The following is a 23,987-nucleotide window of genomic DNA, read 5'->3' on the forward strand; positions in this document are numbered from 1 at the left end:
TGTGCGCAGAATAGATTTGCTGTGCGCAACGGGCGTGGGAGCAGTGCGCAATTGCGCACGTGCGCAGCTTAGAGGGAACATTGCTTCTCTCCCCTCAAATCCTACTTTGCTAAAACAAAGCTTATTTTAGAGGACTAAGCCTGTTTTCCTTCAGTAAACTAAGCAAAAACAACATGGGGACATGTGTGTTAAATTAGCAGACATATTTAGAGAGCCTTTTAAGTATTTGTGATGTCATCTACAATAAGTACAGATTAGATAAAAACTCATAAATTATATGTTGCTATTTAAACTCTAGAAAATCTAAATGTCAACATTTTGTCTAATTAGTCAATGACAGTTATTCTGCCGTAGATGTAAGGGAGTTTTTATTACATAATCTCTGTGACACAAACTACTTTACATGTAAACAATAAGAAATACATTAAATGAAGGATTTAAAACAGCAAGAAATATTTATTAAAACATGTAATAAACAGACAAAAGGAGGTTTCAATTGAACCTAAATAAAATGAAAATATTTTGCAAAAAATAATAATAAAACAAACAAGGAACTAACTCATTTCATCATGGGCAATAGGGAAACTCTGACTGAACCAAATAAAAACAGATTTAGACATTTATTTTGCTTCTAAAATAAAATAAAATATAGAAAAATAAAAATAAGAATTGGATTAAACCCCCATCCCTATGGTCTTTTTCAAATCACCTCCAGAGGTTTGTTACGATTAAAATTATGCCATTTTTGGCCCAAATCCAAATCCTGTGTCGTTTTCTAGGACATAGTTTCTGCAGAGCAGCAGGAGTTAGTCCAGGTCTCTGTTTATACTGTCTATGGTGTTACCACAAAGGGTTTCCCTTAAATCCCTTCTTCTTTCTGTAGATTTGCACAACATTGAAGCCTACTTGCTGCACAGATGTGTACTCACACTCACTGGTTTAATGCAGCATTTCCACAAGAGACATACTGGTGGTTGACATGGAAAAACAACCAACAACAGTCACATTTTCATGGCTTCATGATACAAATGTGTGACGTTATGGTTTTGTGTTTTTCTGAGGTAGATGACAAAGTCGATGTCAAAAGAGTTTCAAAGGACTTGGCTTTTGTTTGACTCAGTTTGTGATTTTCTCCTTGGAAACAAAGCCTGCTCTACTACTCTACTACTTTGCAGGATTCTCTCCCTTTTGTTTGATTCTAACGCCCACTGTTCTGTGGTGAATGAGCGTTGCTTTTCAGATTCAGTGTGTATCTTTTACCTCCTGTTTGAGAAAAAAAAAAAGTAGAACAAAAACGGAGAGAGGTTTGCTTTGTGCCCATGAAGTCAGCAGTCCTCTGTGACTCTTTCAGAACTTTGCTGAATTAATTATGTGAATTATAATGAATTAATATGCTTCACAGCATTCACACTATAGTGATTCTCCTGCTCCTTTCCGTACGTTTTCAGCACGTAAAAACTCAATCAAACTTTCAGCGATTTCAGCAATCTTGGTATTAAAACGTTCAGCTTGTTCAGAACATTACTGCTTGTATTTTTGGTATTTAAAGTTTTTGAAATATTGAGCAAAATATGCCAAATAGGACATAAATGAAAAAGTTTTCAAATTTCAAAATTTTAAGTAGATTATCAACAAACGTTTAAATATATTAATGGGTTATGTTTTCATCTTTTATAGTGATTTTCAAAAAATTTGGAGTTTATCTAATATTTTAGCAACATGCTAATGTTTTTGGCTAATTAGTTATCTACAGAGGTTTTTATAGGCAAAGTTAGAGTTTAGCTTCTATTTTAGCAACAGGCTAACGTCTTTGACTAGTTTAGTTTACCGAGGAATTTTAGAGTTTTGTTAATACCATTGCGTTAGCTTTTTTGGCTGGTTTGGCCTCTACTGAGGTTTTTTTATGCTAATTTGGGGTTTAGCTAATATTTTAGCAGCATGCTAAAGTTTTTTGCTAATATGTTATCTTCTGAGGTTTTTATTTTGGCAAATTTAGAGTTTATCTTCTATTTTAGCAGCAGGGTAATGTTTTTGAGTAATTTTGTTTACTGACAAACTTTAAGATATTTTGTAGTTTAGCTCATATTTAAGCAACACACTAAATATTGTTTTAATATTGGCATGTATTAGGCATTTTTAAGTAATTTACTACAATTTTTTTTAGGAACTTAGTTCAACTTCAGTGCTCTTTCAGAGTTCTTTAACAACATTTCCAGCAAATTTAACATTTTGCAAATAGCTTTTGCATTTTCACAAAATCCCTCCAGCAATTAAAGTAAATTGCATCATTTTCTGGAAAAAGCTTTAGCATCTTTAGCAACTTCTTTCAGCTAAAGCATTCACACCAGCATCATCGCAGCTAATGCAACTTTTCTAGTTACAACATGTTTTAATGAACCACTTCCCTAGTTTTGTTGTAGGGTTTCACCTGTTGAGCTTTGCAGAGAGAAATGATCTAAAAGTGTTTAATGGTGACAAGTTAAAAAAAGGACAGAGATGAAACAAATGAAGTAAGCACTACATTTAGCTACAGTTGTGACAAAGGAAAGAGGAAGAGAGAAGCGAGCACTTATCAGTGAGAGTCAGAAGGAGACTGAGTCTCTGAGGCCTGTTTTCACGTCTCCTCTGTGTTGTGTGTGTATGTGTGCACATATATATGTGTGTGGGTGTGTGGTATACCACTCTTTTTCTGACTGAAAACCGGTCGCAGCTACAATCTGGCATCCCTCCACTGACTGTCACGGTTTTCATCTCCTCTCCGTCTGTAAGTGAACTTTACTGTTGCCAGTTTTCAGAAGGGGGGTGTCGATGGTTGCTCTTTGCAGCTGCACCTGATCATTTATTGTAATAATTAGCTGTGACGTCGCCCCTGTAGAGGTGCCACTCGTGTGGCGCCCGCCTGTGATGGGACGTTGATGAATCTGCAGGTGCTAGCTGTTTGCTCAGCGTGTTGTTTCTGGATCCGCCTGGTGCTGTGGCGGACAGGTTTACAACCTTTGCTGTTTGATGTGTCTTCATATTAAAGCACAGCTGTTGGTTTCCAGAGCGTGGCATGGTCAGATCTGAAGGCTGGAGGGAAGTAGGGAGGGTTGTTTGTCTGTGGTTGATGGAAACCAGCTACATGCAGGGTTAACGGCGCTTAAAGGACACAGAAAAGCTTCTTCATGAGCCCCGCTGAGTCAATTACATCCCCTCTGAGTTTTACCACAGAAAGCAATGAAGTGCAGCTACTTTCTGAGTGAATCTCACCAGTCAACAGGAAGAACAGCTGTCAAAAACTGTACTGCCTTGCTTCCTTTTTTAAACAGTGGTGATCTAAATAGGAGTGGATCAGAGTTGGTGAGGGAACATTTCCCTTTTGTCTTAGTGGAGGCTCTGCAGGAGTTCTGGTTGATCCAACAGAACTGTAATCACCCTGCCAAGCAAGACTGTTCGCTGTGAACAGCTGCTGCAAAGCAGACTGACACTGTCTCCTATTATTAGCAGGACTTTTTCCATTTATCCAGCACACAGAGCTATGCTACTGTGACTTGTCAGCTTACACCTAGAAACAAAGAGTTCACTCTATCAGCACACACCAAACAGTGTGAATACATCACTCACCTTAGTTTTTTCTAATGTAGAAATGCTTTAACTGTATTTGATTCACATATTGATGTTTGAATACTTTTTCTAAAGAATATATATGGAGAAACCCACATAAGCAGACCTGTAGTCCTGCTCAAAGACATGTATATATATGGTGTTGTCAGCAGAAGTCTATGTTCTTGTTGTAAATGAACATATTTGTGCAGAAAGTCCATTGAATCGTTATTTACATCGTTTCTTAATTTAGAGGCGGTAAGATAACGAAGGACCTCTATTCAAATCAGCAAAGATCCAGAGAAGAGCATGCAGGACAGAACCATGTGTGACGACAACACTGATGGACCCATTAAAAAAACAACAATAAAAAAGCCTAAATTAGCCAAAAATAGCTAGCTTGCTGCTGAAATATAAGCTAAATGCCAAATTAGCCTAAAAAACTGGCAAAATGTGTAATTTAGCCAAAACAGCTAGCATAAAGCTAAAATATTAGCCAAGTTCCAAATTAGCCTAAAAAACAACAACAAAGAAAGCCTAAATTAGCCAAAATTGCTGGCATAGGGCTGAAATATTAGCTAAACTTTTAAATATCCAAAAAAAAAAAGGCCTAAACTAGCCAAAATAACTAGCATGTAGCTGAAATATTAGCTAAACACCAAAATAGCCCAAAAAACCTTGATAAATGCCAAAATAGTCCAAAAAAGGTTGTAGATTGCTAATTTAACTTTCAACTTTACCACACTCTGACTCCATATAAAGTGATGACTATTCAACTATTAAACTAGTCGTCGACCTTTTTAATAGCCGATTAGTCGTTGATTAGTTGACTAATCGTGGCAGCCCTTATACGTACAAGTATTACCTCCAAATAACTCAGAACCTTTCTTTCTTTTTTTCAGAAATAGAAGTACTTGTTTTGTTGAAAGTGACCCGTCATGGATACATTGTAATCAGGAATGACCTGGTATCAGTTAAGCACAGTTGTAAATCTCTAACTATAAAATATTTTCTTCACTTAAGTTTCTTAATGGTCTTCAATCGTTACTTTTATGATACTTAAATGCAAACACTAAATCAGTTAGCTTTTTGCTGCAGTAAAGCTTCTGTCACAGAGACTTTCAGAGCAGATTTGTGAGCAAACAGCCTCCATTGCACGCTGGAAACATCATGACAGCAGATTCTGTTTGCATTATGAGCTAGCTTTTGCAGAGCACTTCCTCCTGTGCTGACAGCCGTTCTCCTCACTAACTAGTTTTTGACCCAGTGTAAAGCAGTTCTAGCAGATCAATGAGTATCAGCGATTGCAGCCTTGACTCAGGAGCTTCTTTAAACGGTATCATAAATCCTCTCCAAGGCCATCATCTCTATGAAGGAACATTTAGATTTATGTGCGTCTTGTTCAGATAAATCCAGCCTGTCGGTTCTCCAGCTCACCCTGTAGTCCTCTGCCATTCATTTGTCCAGTTCTTGATATGTTTCACTTTTTTGTGTCTTATGTGATGGTGGTTCTGCAGGGAAGATTGTGCCATTTTGAAGTATATTTTTTGATACTCTTTGTTGTCTTTAGGTTTTTTGGGGGGGTAGAGGAACACGGACTGGTTCTGTACCTTCCTGGTGCGTTTCAATCTGTTTTAGTTTTATAGTACATCATAAAAGATCAGAAAACTCCTCTAATTGCTGTTCATTGCATTCAGTTTGTTTTCTGTTGAGTTGACAGATACAGGATCTCTTGGCCTCTCTGCATACTAGCTGGTTTTGAAGTTCCGTCTTTGTCGTGGAGCCTGTGGTTTTTTGGATCGATGCTGCTCCACAGGAAGTTTGATGGTATCACAACTGCTTCAGCTTTAAACACTGAATTTGTCTCACAAAGCACTTATGGCTGTGAGCGCCTGAAGATGCACTTTAAGCATGATCAGATCAGGTTGCTATGGCAACTCTGCCCTGCTGATTGCCTTTCTTATTGTTTATGAGTTTTATGAGTTCGAATGGAGGCTTTCTCTGTTGGGCTTCGTGGTTGGAACATTCTGGAGTTGAAATGGACAACTTCTCGAGATCTTTCACTGAAAATTTTGATGCATAATTTTGTTCATGTTTTATTAAATAGTGTAGTTCAGGGCCACTGCCAGACAGATCTCTGACTGTACGTGACATAACTGCACATCGAAATCCAAAAACTTAAAATCTCGTTTTCATTCAGAGTACCTTCCCCAGGAAACATGAATGTGGAGGGCTTACAGGAAGATTTACAGGTTTTACAGAAGATTCCATAAAGTCTTTGGAAAAACAATCCAAAATGTTTACGTCTTTACAAATCTGTATTTCTGAACTTCAGAAACGTTGAGCCATTTATTATTATTTTTTTTTTCATAGAATCAACAATGTAGTAGAACCAAACTCTCTTATGTTTTGGGTTTAGGTGATGAAGAAATAAGTATACACTTACTGGCCACTTTATTAGGCATACTCATCCAACTGCTCTTTAACACAAATTTCTAATTAGCCAATCACATGTTAGCAACTCAATCCATTTAGGCAAGTAGACATAATCAAGATGATGTGCTACGTTTTTACCTTTTACCTTAGATGCCAAATTAGCCAAGAAGCTAGCTCGTTGCTTAATTACTAGCTAAACTCCAAAACTCAGTAAACTAAATTAGTCAAAAACATTAGCATGTTGCTAAAATAGAAGCTAAACTTTAAATTGTCCTAAAATTCCCAGTAAGTAACACATTTGCCAAAAACATTAGCAAATTGCTGAAATATTAGTTAAACTTCAAATTGGCATAAAAAACTCAATAAATGCCAAATTAGCAAAAAAAGCTGTTTTGTTGCTTAATTACTAGCTGAACTTCAAAATAGCCTAAAATTCCTCAGTAAACAAAATTAGTCAAAAACTTTAGCATGTTGCTAAAATAAGAGCTAAACTCTAAATTAACCTTAAAAACCCAAGTAAATTACAAATTAGCCAAAAACGTTAGCATGTAGCTAAATTATTGGGTAAACTCCATATTTTTTTTTAATTACTATAAAAGATGAAAACATACCTAATACAAATATTTATATTCTTGTTGCTAATCAACTTAAAATTTGGAAATTTGAAGACGTTCTCATTCATTTCCTATGGGGCATATTTTGCTCAATATTTAAAAAACTATCAAGTTTATGAAAACCAAAAATATAAGCAGTAATATCCTGAAAAAGCTGAATGTTTTGATACCAAGATTGGTGAAATTGCTGAAAGTGTGATTATAAATAATGCTAAAAAAGTAATCCTTACTTTAAAAATAACTATTATTTCATTTTTCTTCAACCAGAGAGCCACCATGGAGAGATAAAAGAGCCACATGCGGGCGGCTCTGGAGCTGCAGGTTGCAGATTCCTGGTTTAGGTTAATGTGAAATAAATAATTTCAAATTTAGAAATTAGATAATAAAAATCTCTTCTCTTGCTGCTTCTTTGAAAAAAGTGGGTCAAAGAATTGCTGCAGGCAAAGTTTTGCCATGATGTAACATAATCCAGCGTCTGAACCTGCATCAGCACTCTCGGTTTTTTACGTAGGCAGAGAGACAACAGGCAGCTTTCCTGCAGGATGGATTCATGGGAAGATTGATGAGTGTGTTTTAATAGGTCACAGAGAGGCCACTCATAGTGATTTATATTGCTGAATAATGAATTGCTCAACAGTTTTTCATCGAGATAAACGAAGAGTTTTGAACTGCTAAGTGTGTGATTACATTCTGGATTAGTAGTTTAGGAGGAGACCAAAACGGTTAAAGGTTGTAGTCGCCTTTATGTCTTTTCTACGAAATGGCTCTTCTTGTTTGCTGGATTTCCAGCAGCCTCATGCCTTCCTGCCGTTGATGTGAACGACTGCTAGAGGAGAATAAAAATGGCTGTAAAATGTCACCTTATGATTTCCATTCCTCCCAGAGCTGTGCAGACATTCAAATGATCTACACTCCAAAGCTGTGGAAATGAAAATGCTGCACTCCTGGGTCTTAAACTGTGCTCCCGAGAGGCCTCCAGAATGATGATGCAGGATTTGGAAACGTGCTGCCCGCCGCCGCCGCCGTGGTTAAATGACACGTTTATAATGATGCGACCTTCAGGGCCAGACTCGATTAGAATTTAAATGTGCGAACTGTCATCTGGACGCCATTTGCCGGGGTTCATTATTTGCTCTAATCAAACACGGCGGGCTAAGGTTTACTCAGCTTCCAGCATTGTTGCATTAGCGCCGTTGTTTCCTGTCCTCTCAGCTAATGGTGTCAGAGAGTTTAACCCACATCTGTGACCAGGTTAACCAACATCCTGGGTTTTAACGGGAAACATGACTTTAAATTAAACTGTTTGTTTAATAATAAGGTTCAGAAAAGACAGTGAAGTCTAATCAATATATATAAAAATGTACTTCAGTGCTTTATTAAAACATGCTGCTCTAATTTGGTTTAAACAATGTTTTTGTTTGTGTGATTTTCAGTTTTAAGGCTTCGTTGACTTTCAAAAACAACCACCTTAGTACCTGTCACAAACAACAGGGATTTTTTAAAATCCTTTCCTAACTTCTTGGGCATCATTGGGAAGCAATTAAAAGTTGTATATTTTGTATGGCGTGCGCGTGGCTAGCTCGTAAAAGTGGAGTTCTCCTATTACTCACACAATTTACAACGTAATATTGTGAAAATGTAATAAGTTGATCCCTAACTAGAGTTGAGCAAAACGATATAACACAGGATATGACCATATTATGAATGCGCGCGTGGTTAGCGAATAACGGCCGTTGCTAAGGAAATCTGAAAGTCTACTTTTGCCGATTCTACTGAAACTTGCATAGATCTGTTCGGTATCCCTAGTCGACCAAAATATGTAATGGTTGCTATGGAGATAAAACGAACAGAAAAGCCGCCACTTTAAAAATAGGGTATTTTCCATCAATATGTTGCATATAGCTCAGAGTAGCCTTACAGAAAGAGAGGGGGGAGTAGTGCCTACTTATCAAGTGAGGTTGGGTCGAAGGGGGGCGGTTAGGGTGGGTAGCGCTTGGAGGGCGTCCAACGCCGCATGCAGCTTTAATTTAATTTTAATTCAATTTAACCTAAAAATGAAAGTGGAGGAAGAAACAGATACTTTACTTTGTATTGTTTTTCTGAAAAAAACATTGCAGTTTTAAATGTGAAGTCTTTCTCTATTGTTCTAGATCAGACAAAAGATCAGGTTAGTATTTTAGGTTAGTAAGGTTAGTTTTTGGATTGTTGGAAACCAGAGTTAGGATTTGCTAAATTTTCATTTATTTGTGCTTCACTATCAGTTTATTCTGAGTCTTTCAGATGGGATTTTCAGCTTGTCACATGCTGTCCCACTACGCCGAGCCAATAATAGTCTTTGGAAATTGCTTGTCAGTTTATATTCTTCAGTAGATTTTTGTCGGTTTGCTCTGACCCTTCTCTAGCAGTCCATCAAATCCTTTTGTTTTATTAGAAACGATGTACGATAATTTTTTTTTAAGATGAAGCGGTTATCTTTGTTTGGTAAGTATTGGTAAATTCTCACTTTGACGAGCTTTGAATCTAAACTCAGACTGTGGTTGCGGGGGGAAGCGTTAATCCACACCCTGGAACAACAGTGTCTAATCCCGAGTCCTAGAACCATTAAGGATGAAGTATATCGGAATGCCGCCAGCTTTCCAGGCACAAACTCCTCTAATCCCAACGCCCCCACAACCACAGGGCAGGGCCTGGCCATCCGGAGGGAGTGGCTGAGGGTAGCTCTGCTCTTCACCGACACAACAAGAGCTCAGATTGAGCCTCGTTGATGGACCTCTGATGCTCGCTCACAGCCTGTTAATCCTCTGCTGCATTGTTGCAGGCAGCTTTCAGTTTGTCCATTTTCACTTTCCTTTTTATGGTAAAAGTTTCTGCTTCAGATAAAGCAGACAAAATGCTTTAAACCAGGGGTCCCCAAACTACATTTGGCCCACACACTATCGAGACCCATTTAGAACGCGAGTTTTAATCCTATCCTTCTGCAGTCTAAACTATGACTGGAGAGGATAGACTATTTATTGGCATTCACACTATAATGATTCCCCTTTTCTTTATTATTATTATTATTATTATTTTTCTTCTGTACGTTTTCTTTGGATGTCCATATCCTATTTCAGCTCTTTCAACTATTTAGCTCATTCAGCTATTAAAATATTCAGCTCTTTTTATACTAGCTTTTTCTACTCATTTGGCATTTACAAAGGATTTCAAGGCTATTTTGAGGTTTAGATTATATTTCAGCAACAGGCTAGCTTTTATGGCTAATTTAGGATTTTTTTTGTTTGATTTTTAGGCTAATTTGGAACTAAGCTAATATTTTAGCTTTATGCTAGCTGTTTCGGCTAAATTACACATTTTACCAGGTTTTTTTTTTTTGGCTAATTTGGCATTTAGCTTATATTTTAGCTATATGCTAGTTGTTTTTGATAATTTAGGCTTTTTTCAGTTTTTTAGGCTAATTTGAAGTTTAGCTAACAACTTAGCGTTATGCTAGCTGTTTTGGTTAAATTAGATATTTTAGCAGATTTTATGCTAATTTGGCATTGAGGTTATATTTCAGCCTTATGTTAGCTGTTTTTGATAATTTTTTTTTTTTTCAGTTTTATTGGCTAATTTGGAGTTTAGCTAATATTTCAGCAACATGCTAGCTGTTTTGGCTAATTTAGACATTTAGCTAATATGTCAGCTATATGCTTGCAGTTTTGGCTAAATTAGCTTTTTTTCCAGTTTTTAGGCTAATTTGGAGTTCAGCTAATATTTCAGCAACATGCTAGCTGTTTTGGCTAATTTTGGCTTTTTTCGTTCTTTTCCGACCAATTTAGAGTTTAGCTAACATTTCAGCCTCGTGCTTACTGTTTTGGTTAATTTAGATTTTTTTCAGTTCTTTAGGCTAATTTGACATTTCACTAATATTTTAACTACTATTATTGCAATTTCCCGATTGTGGGACTAATAAAGGTTTTTTTTTCTTTTCTTTCTTTTTCTTATCAGCTACAGCTTTTTCAGCTATTAACTTCATCATTTCAGCTATCATCTTCAGTGCTTTCAGCTATCCGCACTAGAATTTTCAGCTGCCACATTCAGCTTACAGCATTATCGGAGATAATGATTTGTACATCTAGTTTTTTAAATGTTTTAGTATTATTTTTTTCTATGAGGATTACAGAAATGAAATATTTTAAATTTACCTATGTTTGGCTTTCTTGAAAATCATAAGTGTTGACATTTATAGGCTGTGATTGTTACACTTTTTCTTGTGTTCTACAAACCGACCCCACATCAGAGAAGAAAACTGTTATGTTGTGGCCTGACAGAAAAAGTTTGGGCACCCCTGCTTTAGAAGTGAAGTTGTTGTGAGGTGTTTTCTGTTTTTTCTCCGTCCTGTCCTGTTAGCCTTTAGCCTGTCAGTGTTTTTTCTGGTTGTGTCTGTCATGGTCATTTTTTGGTTAAACTAATGTTTGTTTTTTTGTGTTTTTGTTTTCTGTCTCTTGTCTCTTTTTTCCATGAATACCATTTGTTGTCGTCCCATGTGGCTGCATCTTGTCCCGCCGCCTCCGATGCTGCCGCCAACGCTGCCGTCACAAACTGACATCTGCCAACATCTGTTCAACACCACGTGGCCAACGTCCCCTCTGCCCTTCACCCCCCCCTCCTGTCACAATCTTTCACGACGTTTTCTGTCCCCGTTTCTCCACTCTTTTTTTTCTTCTTTTTTCACTTCCATCCATTCTCCCTGTTAGCACAATGCCGAGTCCAGAGAGCATCAAGGCACCTCGGGTAAGCCAGCGACCGTTCTGAGTGAGGGTGGTGACAGTCACACAGTCGGCTAACTCCAGCTGATGATATCAGACGGGCCTGACTCATGGCTTTGACATGAGGCTACAGTTTTCCTGTCACGCGTTAAACATCTGAACTTTATAGTTCATCAGAAAAATGTGTGTCAGGCATTAGTACCACTTTGGGTTTAGTTTGTTCAGAAATCATTTTTCTTATCTGCAGTAATTTATTTTAGCTGCTTCTTCCTTCTTCAAATTATGCCTAGAAGTGCAGTTAACTAACCAAAATGCTGTTTTTCATCATCCATGGTTTCATTGAAACGTTCTTGTACAGACGGTCTAAACCAAGGGAGTAAACTCAATCCCACAGGGGGCCGAAACCCAAAACACACCTCACTCGTTCTCTCCCTTAAGCTTTCTTCTGGTGGATTTGCTGGAGAGCAGAGGATTATTCTCCTCATCATGTTATTCCTGATGAGCAGAAGGTGTTGGTTTCTGCTTTGGAGCTTGTCAGTTTCCTGTCCTGCCTTTAAAACACCCAGCAGGTCCAGGTTCACCTCCTTGTTGAGTCCATCCTCAAAAAGCTCCATTTGTTTTTCATTGATTAAATAAAAAGCTGGTTTAGATTTTTCTAAGATCTCTGTAGACTTTTTACATTTCCTGGAGCCAAGACGCGGCAGAGATCGGCTCCTGACATGAAACCGTCTGTTGTCTTCACATGTGGTGAAGCAGAGGCCTGTACCTGCAGAGGTCTCACCTTTCTGTCCTCCTGCAGCTGCCGTAGCGAGCGGTGATGAGCCCGTCCTTCTGACCCCCGGCAGGATGAGCCAGCGCCAGGTCAAGGAGAGGGACAAGGAGAGGGAGAAGGAGGCAGGCCTCCAGACTCCCAGCAGGGAGCACATGGCCTCCCCCTCTGCCCTGAGCCCCGGGGTCAGCTACAGCCACGGTAAGCTCCGCCCCCACATCTCATTTACAGCCCTGCCCTTTTCCTGTTCCTTTCAAAATAAAAACAACTGGAGATATTTCAATGGTTATAAACTCAGAAAATACAATAATTTTCTGCACCATTCTAAAGAATACAAAGATTGTTTTAAGGTTCTTATTTTTTATGTTGCATGGACTCCAGAGCCAAACTCTGCTGCAGCTGTTCATAAATATTTATTCTTACTGAGTAATTGGATGGATTGGTCCTGACTGAGCACGTGTAAGCTCTACTGTCTAAATGTGCCTGAAGTGCAAACGTTCCGGATCACCAACAAACTAGGTTTCTGTTTCACTCCATGACAGTCACATCCTGGAATAGAAGAACTGCTACAGTCACTTATGTATTTATTATAATTCAGATGAGCGAGTTTCATCTGAACTTTGTGGTTTTCTGTCTTAAATCTTCTACTTTGAAGGTTTTGGGAATGGTTCTGTTTAAACGGACACTGATCCTCTGAAGATGCTGAAGCTGAGCCGACAGCCTGTTAGAATGAAACCTTCCCACGCTTTGACATAGCTGGGATTTGTCAAGAAAAAGATGTGCTGCTTCAGAAAAGGAGATTTAACAAACCTCTTGCATAACAGGCTGCGCTTCTTGTCCTGGTGTTACAGCGACCCCTTGTGGACGTAGTGGATTTATGTTTTCTGTGTCTATAAATGTAGGTCATGTTTTGTTTTGGACTCTTGGAAAAAGGAAGAGAACATTTATGTTCTTTTAGCCTCAAAAGGGAAGTGCCCACAGTTTTTCTTTCAGTTTAAGCATCAGTTTGTCTTATACACATCCACTGGTTTAAACTGCAGGAGATCGTCTTGACCGTGCCTAAATGCTTGCCGCCATGTGATTGGCTGATTAAAAATGTATTTTATTGAGTATTTGGACAGGTGTGTTTTATAAAGTAGCCAGTGAGTATATATTATCAAACGTTATCCTCCTCATCCTTCTGTACTTTGAATTATTGAGCATCACTTTGTGCTGAAATTCTGCTTTCCTACCACAAGAGGGAGACATACTCACACATCAGGGGTCTGCAACCTGCAGCTCTGGAGCCACGTGCGCATTGTGGGTAGAGAAAAATAAAACCTTTTTAATATTTTAAAGTAATTGTACAGTACCAAAAAAAGTTAAGTAGCTCATATTTTATTCAACATATTTACAAAATGAATAAAATAAACCATTTTGGAGATTTTTGTACCACAAATATTAATTGGATGTCCTTAAAAAATCTTAAAAGCATTCAATTGATGAAGCTATGTTTTTGATTAAAAAAATGGAAATAAATAAAATTAAATGGGAAATGGACTGAGAAATTTGTCTTATTTTTTTAAAAAAAGCAAGGCCTTAAAAAAAGGTTTTAAAGGCTTAAATTTAAGTTGAAGAAACTTGTAGGAACTCTGCTAAGGACAACCAGAATGACCAAATTATGAGGGTTTTATCTATTTTTGAACAATTTTAAGAACTTTACGTGCATATTATGGCTTTAAAATTAGGTAGGGGTTGCCTAATTTACTTCTCATTTCATTTCAATTAATTGGACGAACACATTTATGATTCAGATGTACAACACAAAAGTGCTGGTTGATAGAAAATGGTCTGTCGTGCCATTTCTGTTTTATCGATTTTATTTGTCTGTTTTTGTTGCTGAACTTTTGTGCAAAAATGTGTTTTCTACTAAGAAACTTCAAACTTTTGTGCACTTTAAAAGAATGTTTCTCATTTTTGACGATTCAATTACATGTTAATTGAAAAAACAAAGTCAGATAAAAGTAAGTAATTACATTTTTGTCATTTTTTCAGAGAATAACTAAACAAATACTTTATTGTGGTATATCGTGATATATATCATTATCGTGATATAAAATAATTTATATCATGATATACAATTTTTTCCATATTGCCCAGAACTACAACAAATGATAAAATATACATTTTTTAAATCACTGTTGACATTAAGCTGCCTATACATTTACTTCATTGAGATGTCTTTTATTTTGAAATGAAGTCATATGAACCTCTTTTAAGTTATAAACTACTTCATTTTGGAGGAAAAAAAAGTATTTTTTCTTGATATCCACCTGTGAGCGTTTTGGTTCATGCACATATCCTGTCAGAGAACCCGCTTCACCGCTCGGGTGATTCATAATTCTGAATTCCAGTCTGACTCCTTGATTCTCTAAGAACGTCCAGAGAAGCAGATGAGGCTGTTGGCCTTTCTCAGGTTCGAATAATGGACATAGAAGCCATCCGTCATGTAATCACGTCAGCTATGGAAGATATGAAGAAGATTTATGTCAGTTCCAGTAAGTATTCTCCTGGAATCCTGTGTAAATGTTGAGAAATGTCAGGAATCTTTGGGTTTTCCATGTGGACTTCAGGATGTTCTGCTGGTTTTCTGAGTAACTGTGGGAGCTGTGAACAGACCACAGCTGAGCTGTGAAAACGAGCGGCTGGCTCGCTCGCTCTTCTGTGCACGGGGTGGTTATCAGGAAGTCTCTTGCTGCACATTCACACTGGACTGCAACAGCAGTGAGACACGTGAGTCCAGGACTCTTCAGTGTGACTGTAGATCACTCCGACTCTGCTGCTAATGGTTCCTCTAAACATACATAATCAGCAGATCCTTTCTATTCAAAAATGTACCTAAAAACACCCATCTCATAGAAATCTGGTAGATAGATTTACATTTCCACTTTCACTGTTTTAAATTTGACGAAATCCAGAGATCAACTTCCTTATAGTGCTCTCTTTATACATCATTTAAGAGGCAGAACAGTCTTTTACTGAAAGTTTTGGTGTACTCCTTAAATCTCTGTTTTACATATAGTCAATTTGTAAATTGAACTTAAGTTTAACCAAATCATTAAGGCAATTAGAAAAATTGCATTACCTGCGATGATGCTAGTGTAAATCTTTTTGCTGATGATGCTGAAAACATTTACAGTAATTGCTGAAGGGATTTGCTGAAAATGCTAAACGCTAATAGCAATCTGCTAAAATTGCTAAAGGACTTAAAGTTGCAGAAATTGCTCAAAGACTTTGAAGAATTTCTTTGAAAAATTGAAAAATTTCAGTAAAATTAAAAACTGCGTAAAGGTATGAACTCAGAATTAGCCTCAGTAGATGCCAAATTAGCCAAAAAAGTGAACATTTTGCTCAAATGTTAGCTTACCTTAAAAAAAGCCAAAAATCCGTAGTAGATGCCAAATTAGCCAAAAAAAGCTATCACACTGCCAAAATACTAGCCTAACTCAGAATTAGCCCAAAAAACCTCAGTAAATGATGAATTAGCCAAAAAAGCTAACACATTGCTAAAATACTAGCTTCACTCAGACGTAGCCCAAAAACTGAATGCTAAATTGTCCAAAAACGTTAGCATGTTACTAAAATGTTAGCTTACCTAAAAAAAAAAAGCCAAAAATCCGTAGTATGTGCCAAATTAGCCAAAAAAAAGCTATCACACTGCCAAAATACTAGCCTAACTCAAAATTTGCCCAAAAAACCTCAGTAAATGCTGAATTAGCCAAAAAAGCTAGCATGCTGCTAAAATACTAACTTCACTCAGACTTGGCCCAAAAACTGAATGCTAAATTGTCCAAAAACGTTAGCATGTTACTAAAATGTTACCTAACTCAAAATTAGCTTTATAAACCTCATTAGCATGAATCTCCCTAACATGCTGAACGTTTTAATACCAATATTGTGTAGGTTTTTAAGTGCGCCAAAAATTTGAGGAAATACATGAAATAAAATCGCAAAACTGCGTAAAACCGTAAAAAAAATTCATAAAATTTTCTGAACATGCTGAATGTTTTTAATTGCATCATTTGCACAAATTGCATATATTGAAAAATTCCAATTCATTTCAATGGGACTAAAAAAATCGCATGAATTGCATTAAATTGTTCAAAACCGTGACGTTTACGAATACCAAAAATACAAGCGATTATTTCCTTAACGAGCTGAACATTTTCATACTAAGATTGGAGAAATTGCTGAAAATGTGATTGAATTTTTACGTGCTAAAAAACGTACGGAAGAAAAATAAATAAGAAAAAGAGAGACAGAAACACTCTAGATGCTTTCTAAGCATTGACACATTAACACATGCATGTACATAGAAATGATCCCTCTGTGTTTCGTCTGCCTGTTGTTTACCGGCTGACGCGAGCGCTGACTGTGTGAATGTAAACACCGGTAGAAAGGTTGGAAATAATCAGATTACTGCTGCTGGGATCTGCCGGTGTTTGTGAGGACGACGTCGCTGACTTTTGATGTCTCTACGGTTGATGTGTTTGAGGATCTTCTCTGGTTACATACAGAATCGGTGAATCGGCACATGCAGTTTGCTGATGTTCTTCCAGTACTCAAGACGCGCGTCCTCTCTGCATACAGACACTTTGTTAGACCACAGAAGAGGAAGCTGGAGCACGAGAGTATTCCTGAGAAGAGAAAGTGCAGAACAGGTGAGGTCAGCGTGGATTTAGCATGAGCTGCAGGGATTAATCCCTGCTAGACGGAGTTAACCTGCAGCCGGTTGGTCTTATCCATCGCCAGTGGCTGACAGTCGGCGTGCCGTCTGATCCCGAATAGAGAGCCTAGATGATGAAGAACTCCATCCAGCCTTCTGGGAGGTTCTCACTGCTTTTGTGGACAGATTTGATTTATTCATAACCCAGAGCTAATCCTGACATGATACTGGAGGTTAAAGGTTGATGTTTGGACTCTAGTCTGGAAGCATTTTCCTTTTGGAAATCAAGGTACCGTCATTTGTAGGTGTTGTGTTTTCTGTGTGATTTGCTCTTTTGAGGACAGAAGGAAACCTTAAATTTGGTCTGAAGACGACTTTTATTTATGAAAGTATACAGCGGGAGACGCCCATAAGCTTCTGTTCAAAAAAGCCTCTTTGTTTCAAAGCTAATCACAGGCTTACACGCAGCGATCACGTAAGACAACGTTTGCTTTCATGTGACCTGCTGTCATGTTCCAGCCACCGAGAAAGCTCCTCACCGAACTTCAACAAGCCCCTGAAAATGTACCCACTCTTATAGCGACAGAAATTTAGCCTCAAACGGAGCAGAAATCTAAAATGATTCATTCACAAAATACGCAGAAAAAAAACTTCATTTTAAAGAATGAAGCGGTAAAAGAAAATGAACTTTGACTGCAGAGGACGTTCCTTTGTCTCCATGAAGCCCTTCTGAAGAGAAGAGCTTATCAATGTTTGATATCTACAGGTTTCTGTCAATAATCTAGTGGATTATGTCATGATGAGGACACAGATTTTTAATTTTGTTAATAGTAGGGCCAGGAATCGATTAAAATGAATTAATCGCAAATCGGGGAAAAATTAATCGCGATTAATCGTAATTAACTTTTTTTGTTGCAGTATTTGCCATCTGTTAATAATAGCAATAGGGAATCACACAAAAGCTGTACATTTAGAATGTTTATTTTTAAATAAAAAATCCAATTAATCATACTTTTATTGTGAATAATCCATATAAATCACAATGTTTTACTAGGTAGATTTTATGACAATATGCAGCTTTTGAACAAAAACAGGCCAGAGAGAAAATTTAATCTTCATTTTTTTGTGAAAAAGCAATCTAAATCGAAACCTCCCCCAAAATTAAAATACTGAAAGAACGATTGAATATTTGTCTTTTGTGAGTGACCATGGATTAAGTGGGACGCCTAAATCAGCGAAGAGTAGAATAAAAAGTCTCGATCACATGGTTAGACTAAAAAAAAAAAAAAAAATCATGCATCTCTGATAGTATTATGGGGGCCAGGTCAAATGTGTTGAAGGGCCAGGTCCGGCTCACGGGCCGTAGTTTGAGAGCTCCTTACTTAAATTATTACTGTTTAGTTTATTTTCTGATCCTGAAGGAAGTTTTATTTTGAAAAACTGCCAAATTCTGTTCACAACATCCGTCTTGGTCACGTGACTTAAAGCAGCTAGCTGGTTTGCTAAGCTAGTAGCCAAAAGCTAACAAAAACCAAACAATAGAATGTATTTGGAAAGTTTCTTCGGGGAGAAAAGAGTCGGTGAGGAAACCAAATCAGAGCTTTCAGCTTAAAACAGTAAAGCTGCTGTTTACAAACAGAATTTCTGAGACTTCTCATGAAGCAGAAGTTTCTCCGTCTAATAGGGCTGCCACGATTAGTCAACTAATCAATGACTAATTTAATAGTCCATTAGTCGGAGTTTAGCTAATATTTGTGCTACATGCTAGCTGTTTTGGCTAACTTAGGCTTTTTTCAGTGTTTAGGCTAATTTGGCATTAAACTAATATTTTAGCTGCTTTCAGCTTCAGTGTTTTTAGCTATCAATTTCAGCATCTTCAGCGGCCAAATTCAGCTTACAGCATTCACTCTAGCATTATCACAGGTAATGATATATATCTTGTTGTAGTTAGTTTATGATGGTTAAGATGTGTGCTTTACATCCAGTTTGCACATGACCCGATTAGTCGACTAATCTGAAAAAATCATCGGTGATTAGTCGACTATTAAAGCAATCGTTTGTGGCAGCACTACTGACAGACTCTTGAGTGTTTCACACACACTGATAATAAAGATTGAGTCACGGTGGATTCACGTTTATATTATATTTATGACAGTCCCATCATTTTATTTTACTTCATTTATCCAGCACATCTTTAAAGTCAGACGTAGCTGAAGCTAGCGTCCGTTTGTTAGCCTCAACTTTGACGATAAAAGAAAAATCTTTATCACAAAGTTCAAATATTTTACTGAAAATGAAGATTCAATCTAATAAAGTTGCTGATTGTAGAAACTTGTCAAAGGAACATTTGATAATTTTTCTAAGCGTAGCTGAATTAGGTTCAGAAACTTTATCACACAAAATGTTCCTTTGTGTTGAAAACAAACCCAATGAATGAGGATTTATGTAAAGACAAAATATGATCAATGCTTTTGCCCTGAAAGGTAATCGGAGTCTGAACTGAGAGTTAAAATGACATTCTATTGGAAAAAAATCAATAAAGTTTTTAAATCAGAAATGACTTCTACAAATCAACAACTTTGTTTCACTGAATCTTCATCGTACAAAAACAAACATCTACTGATATTTTTAGCCTCTTAAAACAAAATTTCTCTTACCATCATTTCATTTTGAAAATAGTTTTTTTTTTTTAAACTGGAAACGTAAAAATGCCAACTTTGGCCTCATTCGGTCCGGATCGTAAAAAAAAATACTAATTGAAGCCGGTCCATGGCCTGAAATGGTTGGGGACCAGTGTTCTACACAATGTACCTAAGTGTAGGAGGTATACTGACTGAATACTTATCCAGACTAAATGGAAACATTTTAAGTCAACTAGATAGTATAAAAAAATAAACCTTAAGTATACTGACTCACTTTTATTCTTGTAGTACACAGACTACAGTAACATTCAGATCAAAGTGTACATCGTTTTATTTTGAAACTTTCTGTCACAGAGAGCACTCTTGTGCTTCTTCTAAAGCTGGTTATATTAAAAATCCTTTTTTACCTGCTGGACCATTCAGCTCACCTGAACCCTGAACCCGACCAGTCAGGTATATCTGGGATCAGATGATCAATTATGTGTTTTTATCAAGAATATCAATCAAGATCATAATATTATTAATGTCTGCTTCTTTACATTCAAGTCTCAAGATCATCTGTTTCACGTCAGTTTCTCTGTCCGAGTGAGTATTCATTTAGTGTGAAGGGGTTTTCTGCTCATTAAATCCAAAAAAAAACACGTTTTCATTGGATAAACCATCCCTGAATTCTTAACTAATGAACACGGAGCAGCAGAGAGCCTTTACAAAAGAGCAAAAGTTCAGAACCAGCCCTCATGTGACTGGAAGTAACTTGACGAATGACCCAGATCATCACTATCTTTAGCAAACGTGCGAGTTCCCTTTCAAATGACATTGGTGCAGCAGAAATGGGTCCTCCTAGATTTGGGAGATGAGTGAGGAACCGCTCATTAGCTCGTTTAATCGAGGCCCGCTTGGGTCAGGGCGGCGGAGATGCAGGTTAGCTCTGCAGCTGAAAATTCAGCCTCATGCTTTTCAGATGCAGAAAAGCAAACTCTTGAAGCTGATCCATCAAACTGCCACAAGATAAGAAGAATGATGAAGCACAGATAATTGGATAAAGTCAAGGCTAAGTCTGCTCATTGCTGCTCACATCCAGTTCTTTCTTCCAGTGTCCTTGATGTGTGTGTGAGTGACTTACTGAACACATTTTTGTCAGTTTCCCTGCATCTGTCTTCTATCAGATGGAGGAGATTCTTCTTGGACCACTCTTTAGTGAAGGTTTCCAGAGAAGATGTACAAAGAAAACCTTCTTACGTCTCCTATTTCTCACCTTACTGTTCAGAAGATTGGAATCAAAGATGGTTTCTTCCTGAAAACATGAATCCTTCTGTCTTCAACAGAGCTGCTTTGTGATGAATGTTGGGTACTGCTGGAACGATAGCTGATATTCTTCATAGAGAAACATTTCATGGCTATTTGGACGGACTTGTATGAACTGCCTGTTCAAAAAAACATCTATATATTATCTGACGTTTATGTCCTCATAGATTCAATTCAATTCAATTTTATTTATATAGCCCAAAATCACAAAGAGATTTGCCTCATTGGGCTTCAAAATATAAACAATTGTTAAAAACTAAACAGACTACATAAACTGGTTATCCCTGCCCTTAGACCCTCCCTCCCGGTAAGGAAAAACTCCTAAAAAAACCTGAGTCAGGAAAAAAGAAGAAACCTTAGGGATTCCCACATGAAGGAGAGATCCCATCCCAGGACGGACAGGCGATACCAGAACAGTTAAAGAAAAGTTAGCTTCTACAACTACGAATCTAAGAGTTCATTCAGATAAAGCTGAGGGACGAGTGATGATGAAGTCCATAGTCAAGCTGAAGCAGAAGTGCAGTCCACGACCAGGAGGGAGATGAACCAACAGTTGTTTTGAATCAGTCACTATAAAGTAGGGCTGGGTGATAAATCCATCTTTTAAAATTATTTTTGTAAAAAATTAGAAAAAAGAGAGCGGTTGCTACATAAGTGCGAGTAACACATGTACTTTTTTTTTCCATCAAGAGCTTTGGCTTGTAATCAGTTGCACTTTGATTTCAGATGATCCCAAAATGAGATCTTAAAATAAGAGTTTTTTTTAAAAAATATATTATATTATTTTTATATTCGATTTTTCCTGAATCTGAATTCTCCCACTACCTCTCCAATTGCAGGGGCATTTTAAGGGGTAGGGTTCTCCAAAACAGTTCTTTTAAGGCAGGGGTGTCAAACTCAATCACACAAGGGGCCAAATTCCAAAACACACCTTAAGTCGCGGGACGAACAGGATAAACGTTTAATGAACACTCTAAAAAAGTTTTTTTTTTTTACTTTTTAACATAATTATGAGCTAGATATATAGCATAACCAGAGATAATACTAGTGTGAATGTTGTAAGCTGAATTTGGCCGCTGAAGATGCTAGTGCTGATAGCTGAAGGTGCTGAAATTGATAGCTAAAGATGCTTAAGCTGATAGCTGAAAACACTGAAGCTAATAGCCAGCTTAAATATTAGCTGGATGCCATATTAGCCTAAAAACAAAAACAAAAAAAACCCTAACGTTAGCCAAAACAGCTAGCATGTAGAAAAAATAGCTAAACTTCAAAATATCCTAAAAAAAAAAAAGAAAATAACCGAAATTAGCCAAAACAGCTAGCATGTTACTAAAATATGAGCTTAACTCCAAAACGGCCTAAAAAACTATAAAGAATAGCCTAAATTTACTTTCTATATTTTGTCAAAATTGTAGAAGTTATAACAGAGTGCTAGATATTGTAGATTGTAGTCATCAAGTTGGCTCGAGTCATCACAGTGCCAGATTTCCATCAGCACTCGCTTAAGTAAACGCCTTGTCTCACAATTTTTTTTTAAATGAACGACTGAAGATGTCAGAGCAAAAACTACCCAACATGCACTGCAATCCAGGCTGCGTCCATGTGCACAATCTCAAACACACCCTTTGGCTACGACCGAATTCCTTCACTCCTCACTATATAGTGCGTCTGCTATTTTGTAGTGCTGTCTGAGTCTACTGTTTCAAAAGTGAGTACACTAGAAAATTCCCAGAAGTCTTTGCAAAAAACTAGCATCCATCAAATGTTCACTACATTAGCGAATATAGACCACAATGCATTGTGGTTGAATAATTTCTGGAAAAAAATGTAAATGTAGATTTTTAATAAATCACCCATATTTTCATCATCAGAAAAGACGTCTAGAAATATTTGTATTGGTTAGATTTTCCCTTTGCGAAATGACGTCATATCTGCTGTTTGAGAAAAAAAAAGTAGTGAGCATAGTGTCTGAATTGCTTTTAAAATCTAGGGCTCTGTATAGTCCTGCACTACATAGTTTTTAGTAGTTAGGGATAGCGTGGGAGCTTGGACATTGACATTATTTTTCCAAGCAAATGAATGTAAATAAAACAGATAAACCTTTGCTTTAAGTCAGTTTTTTCCTCCTCTTCCGTCCTTTTTTTACCTTTAAGCTGTCACTGAGGGCTCGTTTTGTTGCTTTTACATCCTTAAAGTTTTAAACAAGCCGCGACCATACCGCACCCCCCCTCCCCCTTCTCCCATCCACCTGACTTCAACAGGCAAGGAGGGGCACAGCACCAGGCAAAAATGTTATGTCATACTTTTGAGTTATTTTATTTATGGTTTTATTTATTATATCTTTTAACATTTTACACAAAAATGAGTGGTGTGTCAAACTGAAAAAAATAAACAGAAAATATTGCAATTTGGTGCCCCCTCCACCAGATGGTTCACGAGGCGGCCGCCTAGCTCGCCTATGCCCAGGGCCGGCTCTGGGCAGACCATACCACCCAGCCCTACTTCAAAGATCTTTTCTTTGCTTATTGTCAAGGATTTGACCCATCAGAATCAAAGGAACACATAATGCATCATCCAACATATCTGCTCCTTGCACCCGTGTTTTTGGACAGGCAGAGTGTCTTTGGGTTTGTGAGTGAATGTTACACTTAAAAGAGGAAAACGTTTGTGATCTGGTTTTAGATATGGACTGACTCCTGGTTAAAGAGTCGGATAGATTCAGGATGTTTTGATCACTGCCGTTAACTCGCTTTGATCCCGGCTTTTGCTTCCAAAAACTCATACCAACACAGGAATGATCCTGATCGCTCTATCTGTCCACTGCAGATCCAAACAAAACCATGCTGATAATCTGCTAAACCTTGACTAGTGAGATGCAGCCGGGAGACAGTGAAGCCGTGAGCTTCAGTGGGAGACGTGAAGTGGAGCAGAAGGGCTTCCTCCCAGGCTGGATCCGGCTCCCTCCCATGCGGAGGAGCGGAGGAGGCGGGGCCAGGCTTATTCGCTATTAAGTACTTGCGAGCTCTCTCTCTCCGTCACACAGAGCAGAGAGCGCTTGAGGAGGGAGGGGTCTTCAGCCGAGGGGGGAGTGCAGGGAAACCGCTGCTGCTTCATTTTCAGCTTCATGTCTGTATCTCTGTTATCATCACCGGCGCTCAAGCTGAGCGAGCTGGATCCGACTGACTC

The 23,987-nt window shown here is 37.7% G+C and overlaps 1 protein-coding gene across 5 annotated transcripts in view; it reads left to right on the forward strand.

The window, feature by feature from the left end:
* osbpl8 (oxysterol binding protein-like 8) overlaps positions 1-23,987 on the forward strand; it is a 91,097-nt gene that overhangs the window by 36,858 nt on the left and 30,252 nt on the right. For 3 of the 5 annotated variants that reach the window (XM_036210147.1, XM_024284264.2, XM_024284259.2), the window contains exons 3-4: positions 11,369-11,405; positions 12,180-12,350. In XM_036210147.1, the coding sequence (XP_036066040.1) occupies positions 11,369-11,405; positions 12,180-12,350 (208 nt within the window). Of the gene's footprint in view, positions 1-2,641; positions 2,765-11,368; positions 11,406-12,179; positions 12,351-23,987 lie in introns of those variants that run through there. The other 2 variants (XM_036210146.1, XM_036210149.1) reach the window with 2 other exon arrangements.

The sequence above is a fragment of the Oryzias melastigma genome, linkage group LG23, assembly GCF_002922805.2.
Source record: "Oryzias melastigma strain HK-1 linkage group LG23, ASM292280v2, whole genome shotgun sequence".
NCBI classification, from domain to species: domain Eukaryota; kingdom Metazoa; phylum Chordata; class Actinopteri; order Beloniformes; family Adrianichthyidae; genus Oryzias; species Oryzias melastigma.